The sequence below is a fragment of the Pimephales promelas genome, chromosome 22, assembly GCF_988280905.1.
Source record: "Pimephales promelas chromosome 22, fPimPro1.hap1.1, whole genome shotgun sequence".
NCBI lineage: Eukaryota > Metazoa > Chordata > Actinopteri > Cypriniformes > Leuciscidae > Pimephales > Pimephales promelas.
Window position 1 is genome coordinate 10,896,945 of NC_142790.1, and position 20,742 is coordinate 10,917,686.

Here is a 20,742-nt window from a genome sequence, read left to right on the forward strand (position 1 = left end):
GTATGAGAACAGAAATCATAACCTAAAACATTATAAAACGGTCTAACTAGTATAACTTCACACTCACAGTAAGGTTAGAAGTAAAAAAAGATGTGCTTGTTGATCTTTGGGGGGTTTAGCTGACTGAGGACATCCACAGTTTAATCCAAAGACGACACTTGTCAGGATTTGACTTCGGTTTTGGCAAGGGAAAAAACGGACACCCCCCTCCAACCTCTCTGGGAAACGCGTATCTGTGTTACAAATGCCCGAGGCACAACGTTTAACCATATTTTGGATAAAACTACGACGGTAATAGCCTGCCGAGACCAAAAATATGAGACGCCTGTGTTGAAAGTCAATGGAGCGCTGTGAAAAAGTGTCGGACCTCTGTGGGGGCTCGTTCTTGGCTACGCTGTGATTGGCCAATCTACATTCTAGGGCGTGGCTTAGCCAAAGGTGAAATTAGGCTGAAACAACATGCAGGTCCCAGGCACTCAATGAACGGATGAGGAGAAGGTGATGATTAAAAAGCCTTTATTGGAACTGGCTTATTTCATAATAAAAAGGTTTCAAGCCAACATGTTTCGACCAACAAATGAAACATGTTGGCTTGAAACCTTTTTGTTATGAAATAAGCCAGTTCCAATAAAGTCTTTTTAATCATCACCTTCTCCTCATCCGTTCATTGAGTGCCTGGGACCTGCATGTTGTTTCAGTGGATCCTTCCTGTATATCCAAGAGCACCTATCACTGATTTACTTCACCTGAGCGCCTGGTTGAATCTCTTCATAGGTGAATTTAGGCTATTCTTTTTTTGACCGCAAGGAGTACACTTTTTTTCTTCTTTTTTTTTGAGTTGATTCACATATCAAGTGCCAAGTTTTTTATCATTCTGATAAAGAAAATTACGCAAAACATGGTCAAATTTGACGAATCAAAATGACCGAACAGCACCAGAGAGTTATACATTTACAATTTAAATCTGTTTTTAATTTATAAAATATGTTTTGATTTTGTTTGTTCAGCGTCTATCCTACAGTGCAGAGGAACCGTTAGCAGATGCTGCCAAGCTTTACTGGCATTTCTTTAGAACGGAGCAGTCGGGTACAGCAGGCATCATCATCACACTTTTCCTGTATGGCGTCCACTGCATCTTCTCCTTCACCTTTCTTTATGTTTACATCCTCAGGTACAGTACTTTAAAAGCAATCAAACAAACACAAAACTAAAAAGTTTGGTAACACTTATAATATTTGCACGCTATTAATCATTTGTTAAGCATGAGTAAACAGTTAATTCATCATTTATAAAACATTAATAGACATTAATAAGCAGTTTATGAATACAGCTATAAATGTTTTTTTTTTCTTGATTTATAAGCACATCTATAATGCGTTTGATATTTGTATTTTCATTCTTTGTTAATGATCAATTAATAATTTCTAAATGAAGTATAACATTATTTACAAACCAGTTATTTAAGAGTTGTCAGTCATTCATAAGATCACTTAGAAAGTGTAGGTAAATGTAGTAAATACAGGTAGTTATAAAGCATTTAGTAGTGGTCAGTTAACTATTTTTGTGAGCTAATCTAAAGTGAGGACTATTCGTGCTTTGTAAAGCATTTATAAAGGAGATCAATCTTCTAAACAGTAAAATGTAACAAACACGACACAGTGATACAGAACATAAAAATGTTTAACAGCCTTTAAATCTCCTTTATAAATGCTTTACAAGGCATGAATAGTCCTCACTTTAAATGAGCTCACAAACATAGTCAACTGACCACTACTAAATGCTTTAGAACTACCTGAATTAACCCTTAATTACAGCATAAATACATGCTAATAAAGCATTTATTAACACACCAAGTAACCATCACTATATGTCTGAATAATACGATGAATGAATGTACATTCAAATAGTTTATTAATCATTTACTTATAAGTTCTAAGTAATCTTATGAACCACGGACAACTCTTAAATAACTGGTTTATTAAAAATGCAATTATTCATTTAGAAATAATAAATTGATCATTAATAAAGGATGAAAATACAACTATTAAACAAATTATAGATATGCTTTTAAATCGAGAAGAAAGCATATATGGCTGTATTTAAGAACTGCTTATTAATGTCTATTAATGTTTTATGAATGATGAATTAACTGTTTACTCATGCTTAATTAATGATTATTAGCGTGTAGTTATTATAAAGTGTTCCCAAAGCATTTCAGTTATTTGTCCAATAATGAAATCAAATGTAGCTTACATTTACAAATCAAATGTAGAAATCAAAACTCTGAATCTCACTGCAGGATTTTAGGGTGCTTTCACACCTGCCTCATTTAGTTTGGTTGAATTGCACTAGAGTTCGTTTCCCCCCTTGGTGCAGTTTGTTTGGGCAGGTGTGAAGGCAACAATCGCACTTGGGTGCGCACCAAAAGCGGACCAAATAAGCGTACCGAGACCTCCTCGTAGAGGTGGTCTCGGTACGCTTTCAAACAAACTCTGGAGTGGTTTGTTTGTGGTGAGAACGTGAGCCGACCTCGAGCAACCAAATAACTGCGCATTTTTGGACTAAACCAGCTGCCGTAGTAAAGCAAAATGATTATTTATATAGCTAATAGCGACTTACCGTGTTCTGCACTCTCACTAAAACACTCATCATAAACACTGAAGTTGTCCGCACTGCACAGTGAATTATTTTATTTATACAGTATCGCGTCTATACTTTGTTGTTTATGAGGGGATTTGCGAAAGGATAAAGCTCGTGCTGATTCTGAACATTGTGAGTGAATTCTCCACATGTCAGCCGAATTTTGCTAGATCCTCTTTGTTTACTTCCAGGAGTTCTGTTGGAATTTTCACGCACGTTAATTCAGACCAATCGAAGTGCAGTTATGGAAATTTGTTCAAGACATATCTGGCCAACGACTAATGTGGATGTTGTCACTATATTTTGGTTTGTTTCATCAACTCATCTACTGATTCGGACCAGAGCAATCAGTGTGGTGTGAAAACGAACCAAAACCCCTGAAAAATGCTCCAAAGGATAATTTTTCGCCCTTGGTCCGGACCAAATGAACCGAACTACAGACGTGAAAGCACCCTTAGTCATTGTAGTACTGGAAATGAAACACTTGCATTTTGGGCTTGGAATGTCATTTTCTCTAGGAGTGTAATTCTGGATGAGCCCCGATTTACAATAAATTAATCCATAGCCAGAGACAACATAGGCAGGCAATGACACATACATTTTGAATGCAAAATTGGTGGTATAATAATAAGTTGGGAGAAACAAAATTAAAGGTTCTCTAAGCGATGTGGGGCCAAAACATTTTTTGTCACATACGTCAAACGTCTCCTCACTATCGGCTAGCTGCCTGTCCCCTAAACACACTGTAAAAAAACGCGGTCTCTGTAGACACCACAGGTTCCACAAACGGCAACAAAAACAATCATGTCTTACCCGGACCACGAAACCTAACAAACAGTGTTCCAGCCAATCACTGGCAAGAAGTATTTGAGGGTGGGTCTGGGGGGTTAGTGCGCGTGCACATGAAGGGGGTGTGTGTGTGAAGGAGAGAGAAGCATCAGAGGGAAGTTTGAAAAATGGCCGAAACACGACAAAATAGACGTCGTTCTGAAGAACAAATTAAAAAGAAGAAGGAGTCGGATAAAGAACGTGCGAAGTTCCGAATTTACATCGGTAGCAAAGCTTTTGAACGATGGCGAGAACTCCGGCGGCAAAAGGGCTTCCAGTCCGACATTCAGGTTGCTCTGTTTTTGCTGGACAGGTGGGTAACGTTAAATTGTTTTTTTTTTCTTCTAAATTGACGCTTTATGTTCGCCAAACCCACACAAGGATATAATTAGCTAGAACTATGCACGTTCACAATTATTTCAGGAAGCACGGAAGGAAGGGGGAGGAGATGAGATGCGGCGGAGGGAGGGTCTAGCTAGCCTCCGATTTGTTTGAAAATATTCCGAACGTCAACAACACCCAGGATCGCTCAGAGAACCTTTAACGCCTGATAACACGAGTGCAATAATTCTCTGAACAGGGCATTCATTTTATAGGGGAACTCACCTGACCTTGACGAGGCGTTCTTCATTTGCCATTTTTAATTGTACAAGAGGGAGAGAGAATAATATGATATATTATCATATACACACATTTCCATTTAACAGACAGCAACAAACATTGTCTTATAGATATAATCAACTTGACATGTATTGATCTAGTTAGCATCATTCCATGTTTGTTTATATTGTGTGAGTGTGTGGGGTGGAGGAAATGCTGATGTTGAGAGAAAAGACTACAATAAATTGATTTTACTAAATCTCTGGAAACTACGTTTCACAATAAGAACAAAAATGCAGTCTTCTCTTTTCCGTTGTTCTTTGCTGTCAACTTGTGAGTTTGTGTGTGACCTTCCTGGTGGAAGTGTCAAAAGTGTCAAAACACTGCAGTCCACACTATTCAGAGTCTGAGATTATGGCAGTGTATTTTTGGACAGGGAACCCCTTAGGGACATCCAGCCAATGAAGTCCTGTCCACCAGCACATAAGAATCATAAACAGGCTCTATCAAGAGCTTTCTGCTCATTATCATCATCTGACAGCCAAGTGTTGATGTAATGCAATTTGATTTAATACTCTCATGAAATTAAAGAATGAATAATCAGAGAAATGACATGAAGATGAGCTCAAATCACCTTCACAGGGTTTGTTAATATGCATGACAGACACAATGAACATCGGGGTTTCCGATTATGTTGCCAGGCAGCAAAATGTCGTGTTTTAGCTTTTCTGCCTTCTTAAAATTTTCTTCTTGATTTTTTTTTTTTTTTTTTTTTTTTGGAATAATGTTCACTAAGGCTCATGCATAATATAACCAGAAACATGCATTGAGTAAATTAATAGGCTCGATTTAGAGTTCTTTTGGATTTTCATTGTTTGAATTGCTGCTATTGGGCAAGAGAAAGATGCACAAAATCATATTAACACAAATGGAAATCCTTTGATGCTAAGGCTAAATTTGGACCAAGAAGTCAAGAAATACACGTGTCAGATATAGATATGGCATCAACTGTTCATGGATCACTTTTCATGTTTGAATATTTAGGTCTGTAATCACACACTGTAGCTTTAAGGTCTGGAAATAAAACAAAGGAGCCAAAAGTGTAACAACCTGATTTTCCACTAATCAGTGTAGAATGGTCTCAGAGAAAGAGCTTTCATCTTGTTTCTCAATGGCTGGGCTTATATCCCACACTGGATGGACGACATTAAGTGTCAGCCGGAGAGAAGGGTAATGTCTCATGCCAGTGCATGGCTCTAGGATGGCAGGGTTGGCGCATGTAACATGGGTAAAAGCTGAAGAGTGGCTGTGCTGTGTGAATGTAGGCCAGCAGTCTGATTGTGAGTAGGCTTGCACGTTTTTATGGGTTATCTGCTTCTATTCACTGTGTGGAGAGAAGCACTGACACAGTGCCTGACCTATTTCTAAAATAACGCCTGAGGCTACACATATAGATAGAATGAACTGTTATCCATTTTTAATTACATTTTAGCAAGCCCTGATTCACTCCCTGCAAAGCCGGAAAGAGGCATGTTTTGCATTTTATCATTATATATGTTGGAAAATATATAAACACAATCAGGCATTTGATATGGGTCCATTAGAGAGCATGTTATTCTGGAATAAGAGGAGAGTTGTGGCACAACTGAAGTGTCTGTTTTAAAGCAGTGAATGAATGGTTTTCCTGCTCAACATCTGGTTGGTTGAGAGGCTTTCAGGCTGACGATATCATTGGTTAAGAGGCAGACTGATAGTAGAATGTGCTAGTTCTCCTAGGGTCTTTGTTTAATTCCCGATGAATTTCTTTGCTCTGAAATTTTGTCAGGGATATTTTATGGATAGTTTCAAATGCTTATGGGATTTATCAATCCTGCTCCTTCCTTCCTGCGGTTTTCATTTTTAAAGGGGTGATGAACTGAGAAATAAAATTTTCCTTGAGCTTTGACATCTAAGAGGTCATCATATTATAAGAATATCCTGTAAGTTTCAGAACTGAAAACGTCCTTGTTAGTCCAATAAAAGCTTTTATTGACATCAGCTTCAGCAAACGACTTTTTAAAAGTGGGGAACTATGACGACAAAGGGGATAAAACCCCACCCCCGCAGAAGAAGATCAACGCCTACTTCAACACGGCCGGTTTAGCCCCGCCCACCGATTCGTGCATTACACGCATAGCTAAATAACATAGGCCTACCTCGTGATGACAAACCGGATCGAGCTACCGAGCAATACAGAATATTATGCAGCGCCTGGTTGTGGAAGAAGACAGTCGCTGCATAAGCTTCCTCTGGATTCCAATAGAACTGCATGGATGAACTTTATTTTTAATGACGTTCCAGCTGATGAGGGTAAAACAGGGTCCATCTGTTCGCTTCATTTCACCTAGGATTGTTTTGTCAACAAAATTGGATTTGCTGACCGATTAAGAGTAAAGAACGGTGCTGTGCCGTTTATATTGGATCTGACAGGAATTGTGCAACACACGGACTCTGGGTCGAACATGAATGGGCGAATCATTCCGGTTGCCATTTTACAACATTGGACGTTTTCAAAACATTTTCCCCCACGTGCATTGATGGGTGAGTTGAAACTCATTATAATGCAAAACTGTTATCCACTCACAGCAGTGGGCGTTAACTTCCAAGTCTTCAGTGCGAGACGCCCATAAAAACCGAGCGTTTTTCAGCTAGGCTCAAAAATAGGGTACAAAATAGCCTATTACTTATTCATTTAGATGTTTTTGAATGCAAAAACCAAGCGAACGTCATAAGTTGACCTCAGACAACAGTATAATAAAATTTTAAAAAGCCAGTTCATAACCCCTTTAATAAACACTAAAACCTTATTGTCTTTGTAAAGACTCTGGGTCGGTTCTGATCAGGGGGGAATTTGCATATCATAATTAATAATTGATAATTAATAATTATTCATACAGATTTGGATCAGACCGGTCTTACATGTTAATTTATTAATTTTACCCATATGCATACATGTGCATCCCCGCAATCCACCACAAATTAATTGTTATTGATTGCAAGGACCACGTTTTACAAGACAGGTAAAATCAATTAGCTCAATTAAGTTATATAGCTTGTGAAAACAAATTCTGTGGCCACTAGAATCTGCCTTCCCTGCTATATAACCAAATACCCTCTTAGGTATTTATAGTTCTGTAAAGCGTGTAGCTTTAAATCGACATTTCATTGACCCGTATCATGAGCAAGACAATCAGTCAAGGTAAGCATATTTTGTATTTAATAAAGTTCCTACTTAAGCATTCACTACGTTACAATGATACATGTATTTACAAACATTAAAACACAAACTAAGACGACGCAGAGCGTTTAGACAATGGATACGCGCAAGTTAAGTGAGTTTGAGAGAGAGAGTGAGAGAGAGAGTGAGTTGTAAGAGAGAGAGAGAGTTACGTTCATCAAAACAGTCAGTTAACCTTTCTTGACACCCCAAAAACATCTTAATGCTTCTTAGAAGCTCTAAAAGAAGGTATACTTGCAAGGCACATGTGGTCTGTGTGAGTCGTGGGCTCGTTGCTCGACCCGTTCGGGCCACGTGTCGGCTAGAGGTGCGCCGGTTCGGCGCGCGTGCGTCACGTGAAGCGCGGCCGCGGCATGTTGGCGCGGCCCGTCCCGGCTCGTTCATGGCTGCTTTGTTCCGTGGGGAGTCACGTGGCGTTCGTCGGCATTTAGCGCCAGTGTTTGAAAGGCTGAGAGTCTTTGAGGTGACGTTACCCGAGGAGATAGTTCGGCAAAGTCCACTTCCTTTCCTGGAAGACGAACTTGGTAGTCCACTTGAGGAAAAGATGAAACTTTTAGACGAACAAAAGGAAAGACCCATGGTTGGATCAGAGTCCCGTGAGGTTTACATGTTGAGCGCTGGAAAGTTCAGAAGAGAACGAGGGCGGACCTGCGTTCTCACATTTATCACCTTGGAGAAATCCATCCCCTTCCTGTTGGCTTGAGCCAATCGGAGAGTGGATGTTGCACGCGGGAAGCTTTCTTTGTTCCTCAGCGCGGGCTTCTCGTGGAAGGGGGTGTGTTAAATGAGGGTTTTGCAATAGCAATTTGATCTTCATTGGCAGTACAACGAATTAAAAATACACTTTACTTTACATCTCTATGCATATTCGAGTGTTTCATTCAATAAGCATTCTAGAGATATCAAGGAACATTATGTTATATCAAAGGAATATACACTTATGTTTCGAATGCATGACGAAGGTATTTTTAATTCCTATTTAAACCGTGACCAAACAAAGTTATTTCACTGTGACATGGGGAAGACACATATACATAAAAACCATTGAAAACATTTTGTTGAATGTTTTTAAACACCAAAAGTCCTTCTCTTTGTTCAAAAACATTCCACACATTCCGATGTGTGGGGGAAGTGAAAGGTTTGTGTGTGCGTTTATGTGTTTCAGAACGTCGCCTGGCCAAGATTCCTTACATCTCCCCCTTTTCGTTAGGTGAAGTCCTTGTGTGACTTCATCGAACGACACCATCGCAATGGACGGATGGCAGGTGAATCATGAGGGTCAGGTGGCAGGCGGCGGCTAGGCTGAGGTAGGGGCTCAGCTTGCTGAGGTTTGACGCAGTCTCCAGCGTGGTACCCTCTTCCTGAGGGTCCCGTGGTGGCTGTGGAGGTTTGCATTTCCTTGCCTCTTGTGCAGCGTGGATGTCAAGTGTCAGGGTGTGGTTGATTACCGTAGAGGTACCCAGTGCAGAATCAGCTGCAGTCCAGGATTGGACTACCGGTGAGGCAGTTGTGCAGTGCAACAGGTGTGCAGTTGAGACACAGCGGTCACTGGGAACAAGTCCAGTTTGGCTGGACCCCTTCTATCATCGTTCATAATTCCAGTTCTGGAATCAGGGTGAGATCGTGGGTTTCGTCCTGGCTGGGACTTGACTCAGGCTCGGTTGCAGCAGGGTAGCTCGGGTCTTGGAGCAAAGGCTGCTTGGTGAATTTTAGCAAAGTCATTCTGGCAGACAGTGAACCGTTGTCTCGCTGGAGCTCACTTGTCTGGTTCAGTAGAATGCTGTGTGCGTTGCGGATTTATCACAGTTCCTTTCAATTTCTTGATGGTCTGTGAGGAGGCACTCTGTGTTGTGAGTTACCTTTTGGCTGTGGAATTTCAGTTCGTTTGGTTGCTGGACAGGCCGGTGTTTGACTGCGTACTGACAGCAGCGGCGTGGGAGTCCATTTAGCTCTGCTTGCGTGGCAGTCGACCATATGCTGCCTGATGTCGGACCCGGCGGTGAGGCGGTCGACAGTAGCTGTCCTCTGGTTGACTGGAGGCACAGGAAGACGACCACAGCAGCATCCTGTAACAGAGACAGGGGAGAGAGAGAGAGAAAGGGAGGAAAGAATTCAGCGGCTGTCGGCTGGGACAGTCTGATGCCTTTGAGGATGCCGAGATGTCCTGGTGCTGCGGTGTGCAGCCCACATGGTGCGTGACTGGGCATACACTGGCATATCCCCCTTTCTGCACCGTGGCAGCACAAGCCGTGGCGAAGTGCTGTCACGAGGTGCATGAAACTAAGTTGTAGGGCCGTTGAGCAGCATGTTCTTGGTGTGCTGCCTGATGTGTCCGACGGCAGGCTTGGGAGGTTGGAGGGGTAAAGAGGTGGTAGTTTCAGAGTTCATTTGGTTAGTCAAAGTCTTTAGTGAGCTGAAAGGTGCAGAGTAGCAAGTTCACCTCTCCATTTGGTGCTGAGGCTGTGCCTTCATGGCTGGCTGCGGGAGTTCTTGTGACCTCTGTGACCTGCCAGTTAGGTTCTCTTGACCTGTATGACTGGAGGGGGAGGGGTTCTTGAACTTGAGCTCAGGCATTCAGTTGATTAAAGTCTATTAAAGGCTCAAAGCGATCTAACAGATCTTGGGCAATCAGAAGTGGGTACGTGATCGTTCTTGATCGTTACCCTGGGTGAATCAGGCTCATAGGACCTAATGGATGAATGGGAGCTACCTGTTTTGAGCCAGAAGTTGTTTTGGCTGTAGGGTTTTCATTCAGCTCACATGTTTGGGCTTTGAGAGTGCGTTCTTGACTCTTAGCTTTAGCAGTGAGTCTTTCGACGAGTTGGGCTGACATTAGCGTGATGTTTGAGCTAGTGTCTGACAGGCCTTCAAGGCTCAAATGATTGTCTCTCGTGGTGGCTATGTAGAGTCTTTTGTGCCACCCCCCTTTGTTTAGGGTTCCCAGAAGTTTAGGCATCTGGGCTGGTGTTGTGATCGATGAGCGGTTAGGACCGGTCTTGTGTGGGACACCGGACTGTCATGCTCAGGTTGTGCAGCTGTCAGTTGTGGTGGCTGCTTGGTGTTGTCGCTTTGTGATGCGACCGTGAGCTCTGTGGTCTGATGCTGACGAGCAGTGTTCTGGGTGTCTGGCTTGGGTCTTGCGCTGAGACATAGGATGTCTGACTTGTCTCCTTGTGATGTCTCGTGCAGAAACGCTTTCAGCACCTTCAGGATTTCTGCCGTCTGTGACGTGGCTGCACTGTTGTTATCTGATGTGTGCTCAGACTTGTGCTTACCAGTGGCGTGTTGATACCACTGTTGGGTACCGCTCTGGGCTGGTTGGGCTTGAGTCTCTTGGTGCTGGGCGGTCCATTCTGGGTCGCCGGCTGGCTTCCAGAAATGTTTCAGAGCTCTAGCTCTGGGGCGTTAGATGAGCACCATGACTGTTGTGTTGCCCTCTGCTGGCCTGGAACGGTTTAACTCTCAGTGAAGGTGTTTGTGATGTATGGGGTGCCTTCTAGGGGCAGCTCTGAGTCGTGCTCAGAGACAGGTTAGTCTGAGGGTTTTTACACAGTCTTTTCGGACAAAGCCTTTGCTTAATGTGAGCTTTGCGGGCCCAGTCTCGTAGCTGAGGTAGACAGGCTACAAGCACAGGCCAGGGTGCTTATCGACTAACTCACTGTGGGATGCAGGTTTTAAGGGAACAAAGTTCTGAAACTGGTATCCTTTTCATACCTGATGTTTTGCTTCTCGAAGTAGGCTTGCCGAAGTCGGTGGAGTTTCAAGTCGGTCTTACTTGATGTCCACGGTGGTGATAACCCTTGGTCTGATTCTGGATCAGGGAGTTAAGCGATCAAAGCTTATTGCAACAGCTGGTAGTCCATTTTGACAGTCTCTGTTTGACGATCTAGGAAGCTGTGCACCTCGCGACTGGACGTAATCCATATCAAGCAGAATCTGTTTCATGCAGTCATGTTGGTTAGACAGTTTGCAAGTGAAAGTCTTGTCTGCATGTCGTGGGTAGATGCAGGGTCCTGAGTGAATCTTGGGACCTTTCTGGTTAGCTTTGTTGCATCCTTTTTGGAGCCATGCCGTGGTTTGGGGCAGTGGTTCCTTGGCAGGTTGAGGTCGGTTTAAGCAGGGGCTCTGTGGCATTCTGGCACACTTGTTGTGAGTGACTAATGCATGGCCCTAAAAGTTCAGAACTACTGCTTAATAAGTTAGTTAAGTGTTTAGCATAAAGCTAAGTGTCTCTTGTGTCCTTATCTTAGCTGTGCATGTTAGGGCTAAGTCTTGTGTGGTTCCGAGCGTATTTCCTGGAAAGGACATATCCGAGATGAAATAAATAACATAAGGTGGTCCTTATGACTAAATTATTTCTCTGGACTTAGCTGGTGGTCCACTATGGCTCGACGAAGTGAACAATAATAGGAAAAGGACCGCTTTCTTATTTAAATTCTGCTTATTATCGACCCTCAGGACTCTAGTAGTGCCCTAGTAAATTGTTGAAATTACTTGCGTTGCAGGGTCACGAACGAGTGCATTGGTTGAAACTAAGCCAAAATAACAAATAAGGGGGTCTCTGTTTCCTTTCTGGGCCCTATTGGGAATAGAACCACACTTGGACAAGAGAGGAAATGAAATTAAATCATATAGATGACCTAAGGGAATAGCTGCTTGCTATTATCATCAAGGTCGAAGGAAAGAAATAATCAATGAGGCAAAATAAAATTAAAATTAAAGCAAAAGGAAATAAAGTGATCAAAACACGGGAATGATCTGAGGTCAAGAGTGTTCAGTGGCATTAGTGACTAAACTTTGGATTTGCTTTGATCAACACTATAGTGGGTTGTAGCGGTTGGGTGTTCAAAACCACATTGTGTGTCCCTCCAAAGCTTTAGTCAACATGCCGACGAAAATTCCTACGGTTACACGCGTTATTCTGTAGTTAGTTACGCAGTTTTCATGTAGTTAAACTTAAGTTCAATTAACAAGGCATCTGCGAAGTTCGTCCTTAACGGTTAGCAAGGAGTATTCCTAACCCTGTGAAGGTAAACTTTAGCTAATAAGAATGGTAAACATGGAAAGTGAGTAATTTAAAACCCTAACTGGTGTTGAGAAAGTATTCTAGAATACTTTGCACTGTGGAACACGAGCGGTGAGTAAGGGTTCACGTAAATGATGCTAACTCTTAATTGTGGAGGTTATTCAGCTTAGCTTATGTTGGATGGGAGCTAGGTAAGGTTAGCTTAGCCTAGGTTAGCTTGATGCTAAGCTAGGTTAGCTTAGCCGGAGTTAGCTTAGTGCTGGGTTAGTTTAGCTTAGCCTAAGTTAGCTTGATGCTAGGCTAGCCACCCAGGCTGGTTTGCTTACAAAAGTGACATTACAAGGTAACACTTCCTGTGACAAGTTGTTGTCATGGGAACCAGAGCGTGTCAGAGCAATTCAACAGTATCTGAAGAATGTCTGTATATTTTACATGAAGCATGCACGTTTTAATGGGTTAAAAGGAGGCGCCTATACTTTATGATTTTCAAGAACTTTGGTTGCATTCAGTAAAACGCAAATGTGTTTTGGCATTTGCTGATTTTCTCATGGAACTCTGTTCTTTACTTTACACGTCTTCTATTTGTTTACAAAGTAAGGAAATAGATTTGCTGCAAGTCAAAGCTTGTCTTGTTCTATTTGTTTACAGAGTAAGGAAATAGGTTTGCTGCTGAGTCAAAGCTCGTCTAAGCATATATAGGTACGTCTCTCTCATGCATGAGTGTTAGCTCTTCCGCGAGTAACTTGTTTTGATCGTTTAGTGGCTTTCTGCTTGTCGATGCAGCTAAAATTTAGGTGAATTACATCAATCTAACAATAACATTAAGGCCTTTACTTTGTAGAAAGGGGGAGCGTCTCCCAGGTCTACCTACATATAACTCTGTCCTGGGCTTCCTTCGTCAGGAACAGGTTTAGTCATACCGCGATTTGGATTTCTTTTTAACCAAAGCAGAATAGATATCGGTACAGATTACAAGCTGCTGAGGTGATACCTTTGTTACACAGACTTACGCTTTAATGCTGACGTTCTTGATATCAGTTGGGACTCTAAGGCTGTTTTTTTTTTTTTTTAAGTAGAGATGTCAATTCCAGCTATTTGTTTTATCTGCATTTAGATAAGCCAGCGATCAAGATGCGTGTTGCACGTTGCGTCTTAGTTGGGTCGCGATGATCGAGTGCACGCCTGTAGGTTAACAATAGTTAAAACTCGGGTGATTTTACTACACTCTGTCGTCAGGGTAACGTACTGTATGCCCTGTTCGGAGTTGGTGTTTTCTGTAACTCTTCACTGTCATGGAACCTAATGTTTAACGGTGCTGATTTAAACAACATCTAGAAACTGTCTGTTTCAAAAGAGTCGTGCATAGTCCGTCGGCCGTTGAGGCTTACATGCCTATCTCAGATTCCTTTAACTTAGTAAAATTCTAATTCTACAAACGCAGAGTCTTGCACGGTGTTCGTGCTGTGTGTCTTCTGGTTCTGCAGTTCAGAATAATTTGGGGTTTGAGGAATTTTTACTGGGGGCCTTCACGCCTCGTTGAGTGGGCATGGTGTGGGGCCGAGAGAACTATGGTGACTGACGGGTTTTTGGAGGGAAAGTTTCTTGAAACTGGCGTCCTCCTCAGTTACATGTTCGTTATATGTTCCACAGAAAACTCGTTCGGAGCCGGTGGTGATGGTACAGGCCCTCCGGGGTCTGTCTTGCTGGGTGTCGGTGTCGCGTTCACCAGTTGGAGACAGCAGGTGAAAGGTCACCGTCTTGTAGATTGTCAGAGATGTTGTGGAAGGCGGGCTTTTCCACCCCCCTTTTTCAGCTCTCGTGCATTGGCTGAAATGTGCAGACTGGTCAGGGGAAGCTTGTGGTGTGTGTCCTCCCCTTTCCAGTCATGCTGCAGTCTATCAGAGTGTTGCAACTCTGTGGGTCAAGTTCGTGTTCGAGATCTTGTCTCTGCTGAACGAGCTTGTGGGTGGTCGCACGGGCCTCTTGCGCAGGCCGTGGCTTTTGAGTCTCTTTCAGTTCAGTCTCTGCTCTTTGCAAGAGACTTCACTTTGTCGGAGTTTCTCGTTGAATTCTTTTTAGTTCTTTTCTCTGACTATTCTTCTTCAGTCTATGTAGAAAATTAGACAGGGCAGTTTGAAGTCTTTCACTCCCTTCGGTAGCTCGGGGTAGTTGTCATCCTCGGCGTTACAACCTTGTGCTCCAGGGCGATGCGGCTCCTTTCGCGGAGGCGTGCGTGTGCGTTGAGCTGGTGAGCGAGGTTGTGACGTGTCTGGCCCAGTCTTTGTCAGCTGCTCTTGGCTCGGGGCTCTGAGTCGCTGGTGGCTTTGGGCAGGGATGGAGATGTCATGAATCTCAGCCATGTCTCCAGGTTGTCCCAGGTCGTCCCAGCGGGTTGTGGGACTGTAGGACTGGAACATACTGCCTTCACTGTGGACGAGAGGAACACAACACACACAGACAGACCAATGCCAGTTCGACTACTTTTAACGAGCTATAATACAGGCTAAGCCGTGTATGAGAATTTTGGTTAACTGATGCAGACAGTTAAACCGTTTGGTGGGACAATTTGGGTAGGTCATCATGGGTCTGAATGAAGGTTTTTGACAGGGCGCTAGCTTAGGGGTCACCTGTTGGTGCTAACGACTTGGTTGTCAAACTATTCTTCAGCTTTCCTTGGTGTGTCAGAGAGGTTCTGTCTCTAAGTGAACTGAAAGGAACAGAGCACAACAGAACAGAGCAATGGCAATCTAGCAAAGTTTGAAGTAACATGCAACCATCAGAGATGGGGAGGTCTGTACTAAAATGGCAGTAGTACACCAGCAGTGTTAGAAAGGGGAAGAAGAGAAGGCCTAAGCCTGTTTGGAGCCGGTTTGTGGCTCGGAGAGGAGGAAGCCAACCACTTCAAATTACCAGGGGAATCTCTAGATTCTGTGGCAAATAGTAAGTGGATGGGCTTTAATACCTTTTCTAGTTTGCCTGGGGTGAAATGAGGTCATTCTGGCCGGAGTCAGCATCGTGGTTGGTCCTTCTGTCGCCCCACACATGACAGCAGTGTCCCGGGCCTTTCGGTGCATCTGTACCGAGGTGCGCCCTCTCAAGCAACTTGACCTTGAACACAACCGGCGGTGCCAGATTGGTGATATCGTGTTGCGGGCCGCACCAACAGAAGATACAGAAAAGTCAGAGACTCGCGCTCAGTCAGTGATGGTGACGCAGATCAGACGAACCAGCTCGCTGGACCCCAGGCAGAGATGACTGTCAAATCATCACAGCACGAGAGAGATTTCTACTTGCAAACACAAAACAGAATGAAGAACGAGTGTACTTCAATGTGAATTAAAGCTCCTTTATCTAAATCAAATTGAGTGTTTTTTGTAGAAAAATCAAAGGCAACAGCTTTACTAAAATTATGGTATAAACAAAAAGGAAATTATGACAATGTTACTTATCAGAATAACCTAGCCTCCATTCAGGAAAGGGATAGAGTGCAGCAATGAGGCACACAGGAGGAAGCGAGCTGTAGTGGCGGGTTTTGGCCACTAAGGGTTTTGGGCCACTTCCTGCTAGTGTTTCACCAGGCTGACAGAGAGCTTGATTTAAATTGCATTCAAACTGATTTAAACACAATTCAAATTGAGCAAGTGCATAGGGGTTAAGTAACCATTAGATTAGTAAGGATACAGTTGTACCGAGACCAGATCAAAATTATTAAAAATAATTTGAGGAGGAAATATAGAAATAAAGCCATAAACAATTCCCAATGGGAAATGAGAGAATTAATTCAAATTAACTTCGAAATTTGTCTGTTTCAAACCAAATTTGAATAAGTGTAGGAAATTAAAGGTTGGTGTCATATTTGATGATAATCACGATTACGGTGAGGGATCAGTGATAACCAGAATACAACCAACAGAGAGAGCCATGCAAAAACAGAGTGATGTTAGCTGATGACTTAGCAAAAGGGGCTGCCACAAGGGGGCGCTTTCCTCTAAGTGGTCATCAGAAGCTGCTAAGACTTAATTCTGAATTTTAAATTCAAACGTGGTTTGAACCAAATTCAAAACAAATGCACACAGTCAAGGTAAAGAAAATCATGTTATTACAACGAGGCTGTAAATTGCACATGCATTGAACGTTAGAGAAACTAGTTCAAAATTTCAGTAAGAAAATAGGAATTTTCTAACAGAGAATTTTGAGGAAAAGATGACCTAGCTGTTAGTGTCCACACGATGGCGCCACTGCGCTCACACGGGGTAAAGTCGGGACACCGGTGGAAATTTGATACTGCAAAGCACTCAAGGGCGCACCCTAGTGTCTGGCAGTAGTATTACAACCAGCCCCCTGACCCGGTGATTTATTCAGAGGGAGTGGAGCGTTACCACCCTCCCTGCTGTATAATCACAAATATTACGGAATTTTAAATCTCGACGGATTTCTTTCCGGTACTATATTTTACAAGCACGTTTGGCAGGATTTTTTTTTTTTCACTGCGTTGTGCAAAAGAAAACAGGAATTACTCGTCTGTTTCAAAACTCCAAATAACATTTATCACAACTAGTATTAATGATTGGAATGTTTTCAGTTTTGGATTTTTTTTTTGGTGCTATATTTGTTTAAAACACGTTCGCAGGTTTTCTTCGCTGCATTGTGCAAAGGAAAACAGGAATTACTCGTCTGTTTCCTGCTCCAACAGGCATATATCAAATAGCACTTATGATAATATGCTTGGCGGTTTTATACATTGAGTAGCTAAGTCAATGTTTTTTCAACCAGGAGCTTATCGTTACTCTAACGATTATAATATAAGGCCTTTTAAGAACAGTAAAAGAGCATCGTTTTACCGTATCTTGTCTTCGACACTATTCGGAGAATTTCGTCCGGACAGTGGAGTTAAAATTATTAAAAGTGTCGTTTATGCACAGAGGTTTCTCTTCCATCTGTGCCAGAACAAATTTAATACTATGGAAACTGCAGTTTATTTTTAACAATTAACAGTGACTAAAATGTTTGAACATTTAGCAGCTTGTTAAATGTGCTTGACTGAGGCGGCTTTCGTGCCCAGATCAGTCATATCATGAGTTCGCAAAGCGTTCACTCCGATGCGCGTGTAATATTAAATATTACATAAACAATATTAAATAACAATATACACATTAGCTTGAAATTGATTGCTCATAAACAAGTTTGAAATGCCCGCATTCTCCACCATTTCATGTAAAGACTCTGGGTCGGTTCTGATCAGGGGGGAATTTGCATATCATAATTAATAATTGATAATTAATAATTATTCATACAGATTTGGATCAGACCGGTCTTACATGTTAATTTATTAATTTTACCCATATGCATACATGTGCATCCCCGCAATCCACCACAAATTAATTGTTATTGATTGCAAGGACCACGTTTTACAAGACAGGTAAAATCAATTAGCTCAATTAAGTTATATAGCTTGTGAAAACAAATTCTGTGGCCACTAGAATCTGCCTTCCCTGCTATATAACCAAATACCCTCTTAGGTATTTATAGTTCTGTAAAGCGTGTAGCTTTAAATCGACATTTCATTGACCCGTATCATGAGCAAGACAATCAGTCAAGGTAAGCATATTTTGTATTTAATAAAGTTCCTACTTAAGCATTCACTACGTTACAATGATACATGTATTTACAAACATTAAAACACAAACTAAGACGACGCAGAGCGTTTAGACAATGGATACGCGCAAGTTAAGTGAGTTTGAGAGAGAGAGTGAGAGAGAGAGTGAGTTGTAAGAGAGAGAGAGAGTTACGTTCATCAAAACAGTCAGTTAACCTTTCTTGACACCCCAAAAACATCTTAATGCTTCTTAGAAGCTCTAAAAGAAGGTATACTTGCAAGGCACATGTGGTCTGTGTGAGTCGTGGGCTCGTTGCTCGACCCGTTCGGGCCACGTGTCGGCTAGAGGTGCGCCGGTTCGGCGCGCGTGCGTCACGTGAAGCGCGGCCGCGGCATGTTGGCGCGGCCCGTCCCGGCTCGTTCATGGCTGCTTTGTTCCGTGGGGAGTCACGTGGCGTTCGTCGGCATTTAGCGCCAGTGTTTGAAAGGCTGAGAGTCTTTGAGGTGACGTTACCCGAGGAGATAGTTCGGCAAAGTCCACTTCCTTTCCTGGAAGACGAACTTGGTAGTCCACTTGAGGAAAAGATGAAACTTTTAGACGAACAAAAGGAAAGACCCATGGTTGGATCAGAGTCCCGTGAGGTTTACATGTTGAGCGCTGGAAAGTTCAGAAGAGAACGAGGGCGGACCTGCGTTCTCACATTTATCACCTTGGAGAAATCCATCCCCTTCCTGTTGGCTTGAGCCAATCGGAGAGTGGATGTTGCACGCGGGAAGCTTTCTTTGTTCCTCAGCGCGGGCTTCTCGTGGAAGGGGGTGTGTTAAATGAGGGTTTTGCAATAGCAATTTGATCTTCATTGGCAGTACAACGAATTAAAAATACACTTTACTTTACATCTCTATGCATATTCGAGTGTTTCATTCAATAAGCATTCTAGAGATATCAAGGAACATTATGTTATATCAAAGGAATATACACTTATGTTTCGAATGCATGACGAAGGTATTTTTAATTCCTATTTAAACCGTGACCAAACAAAGTTATTTCACTGTGACATGGGGAAGACACATATACATAAAAACCATTGAAAACATTTTGTTGAATGTTTTTAAACACCAAAAGTCCTTCTCTTTGTTCAAAAACATTCCACACATTCCGATGTGTGGGGGAAGTGAAAGGTTTGTGTGTGCGTTTATGTGTTTCAGAACGTCGCCTGGCCAAGATTCCTTACATCTTGTTCTGTGCTTTAAAGGTGAATCTTCATGAGCAGGACTGAGCACCACTGGTTCATGTGATGTCATGGTTTCCCGTTTATAGCTAATCTGACCTTGGAATAGTTCTTTAACTGTTAACTGCTTGTACATCTGACATTCAGATTTATTCGAATGTCTTCATTTATCATTGAAATGTACAACTGTTATTGCTGGGTGTGAGCAGGTCATATTAACTAGGCACAATAACCCTCATACAGATTCTTTGTACTTTCTTTGGATGTCCCTCCTTCTGGATTGTTGTTGCCTTTTCCAGGTCTCAGATCCAGACTCACATTTTGAGCTGATGGCTAAGACCAGGACTGCAAGCTATGTCCAGCACATCCAGAAATGTTTGATGAATAGCAATGGATGTTTCTCACTTTAATTTGCCTGGAGTCCAGATTTGGACCTAGAGTGGCAATGGCAATTGGAGGGACGTTCTGAAACAGGAGCCTTCCAGAAACAGAAAGACTTAGACGAGCACATTTTTTCTTTTTTCCTGCAAGCCAGTGAACTATAAAGTTTACTAGAACAATCTTTCAGGGAATGACAAGGTTGGTGGCATCACTGGTTCTGGATTTGAGAAGAAGGATCCATGACCTTGGGGCTTCTATCACCATGCCAGGATCACAAAACCTTCCACAGCAAGCAAATATTGCTGTTAACTATTATTTCTATTTACCTTAGGCTTCTTTTTTGTGTATCTTTTTCAAATACTGAAAGCATCATCACTGGCCATGCACTTTCTACAATCAATCCCTGGCATAATTTAAAATGGAAATATGATTGGATGAATATTAGTTCACATATGGTTACTAAGTATGTAACAGAACATGTGTACTCTGGTAATTGTTCATCATGCATGAAAGCAGTATTCACACACTTCTTTCCCATGATAGAATGATGGATCAATATATTCCACAATATGTTTCAGTTATATTTCACATCATATTTTACGATTTTTTTTTGTTTGTTTTTCTACTGTTTTTCATCTTTTATACTTTGCATGGTAAATGTTTCTGGAGTGCTCATTACCCTTTGAACAAGAATAATCTCTTTTCTGCGGCGGAGGGTCAGGGCGTTTTGAAGAGAAGCCAAGCTGTGTGTTTTTTATGGCTGTTGATTCATGCACTGAGTATTTGAGATGTCTGAGGAGACTCGATATCAATAACCACACTGTAGTAGTCATATGACTCAATTCTTTGTCACCAGACAGAGATTCGGATGTCTATATGCTCAACTTCTTTGAAGAACATTAGGATCAATGTATGATCTGAAGAGAAAAAAAAAAACACACACACAAACAAACAAGCCTTCTACACTCCTTGTCGAATCTAGCATACTCCTCAAGTCACTCATGGCACCTTCTCTCTGACTTTCTCTGTGACTTTGTTTACTTGAGTGAAATATAGGGGAGAAGAAAATACCAGAATTAGTTAACAAATGTGTCAAACCTTCTACCGTAGACTAGAGTCGCTTCTGTTCTGCCGATTGACATAGACAGGTCAGGCCTGCTTCTCT

At 42.2% G+C, this 20,742-nt stretch overlaps 1 protein-coding gene across 2 annotated transcripts in view; it reads left to right on the forward strand.

The window, feature by feature from the left end:
• The window catches only part of ofcc1 (orofacial cleft 1 candidate 1), a 460,325-nt gene that overhangs the window by 407,977 nt on the left and 31,606 nt on the right, over nucleotides 1-20,742 (forward strand). For both annotated transcript variants that reach the window (XM_089125751.1, XM_089125752.1), the window contains exon 18: nucleotides 1,008-1,171. In XM_089125751.1, the coding sequence (XP_088981877.1) occupies nucleotides 1,008-1,171 (164 nt within the window). The remainder of the gene's footprint in view (nucleotides 1-1,007; nucleotides 1,172-20,742) is intronic.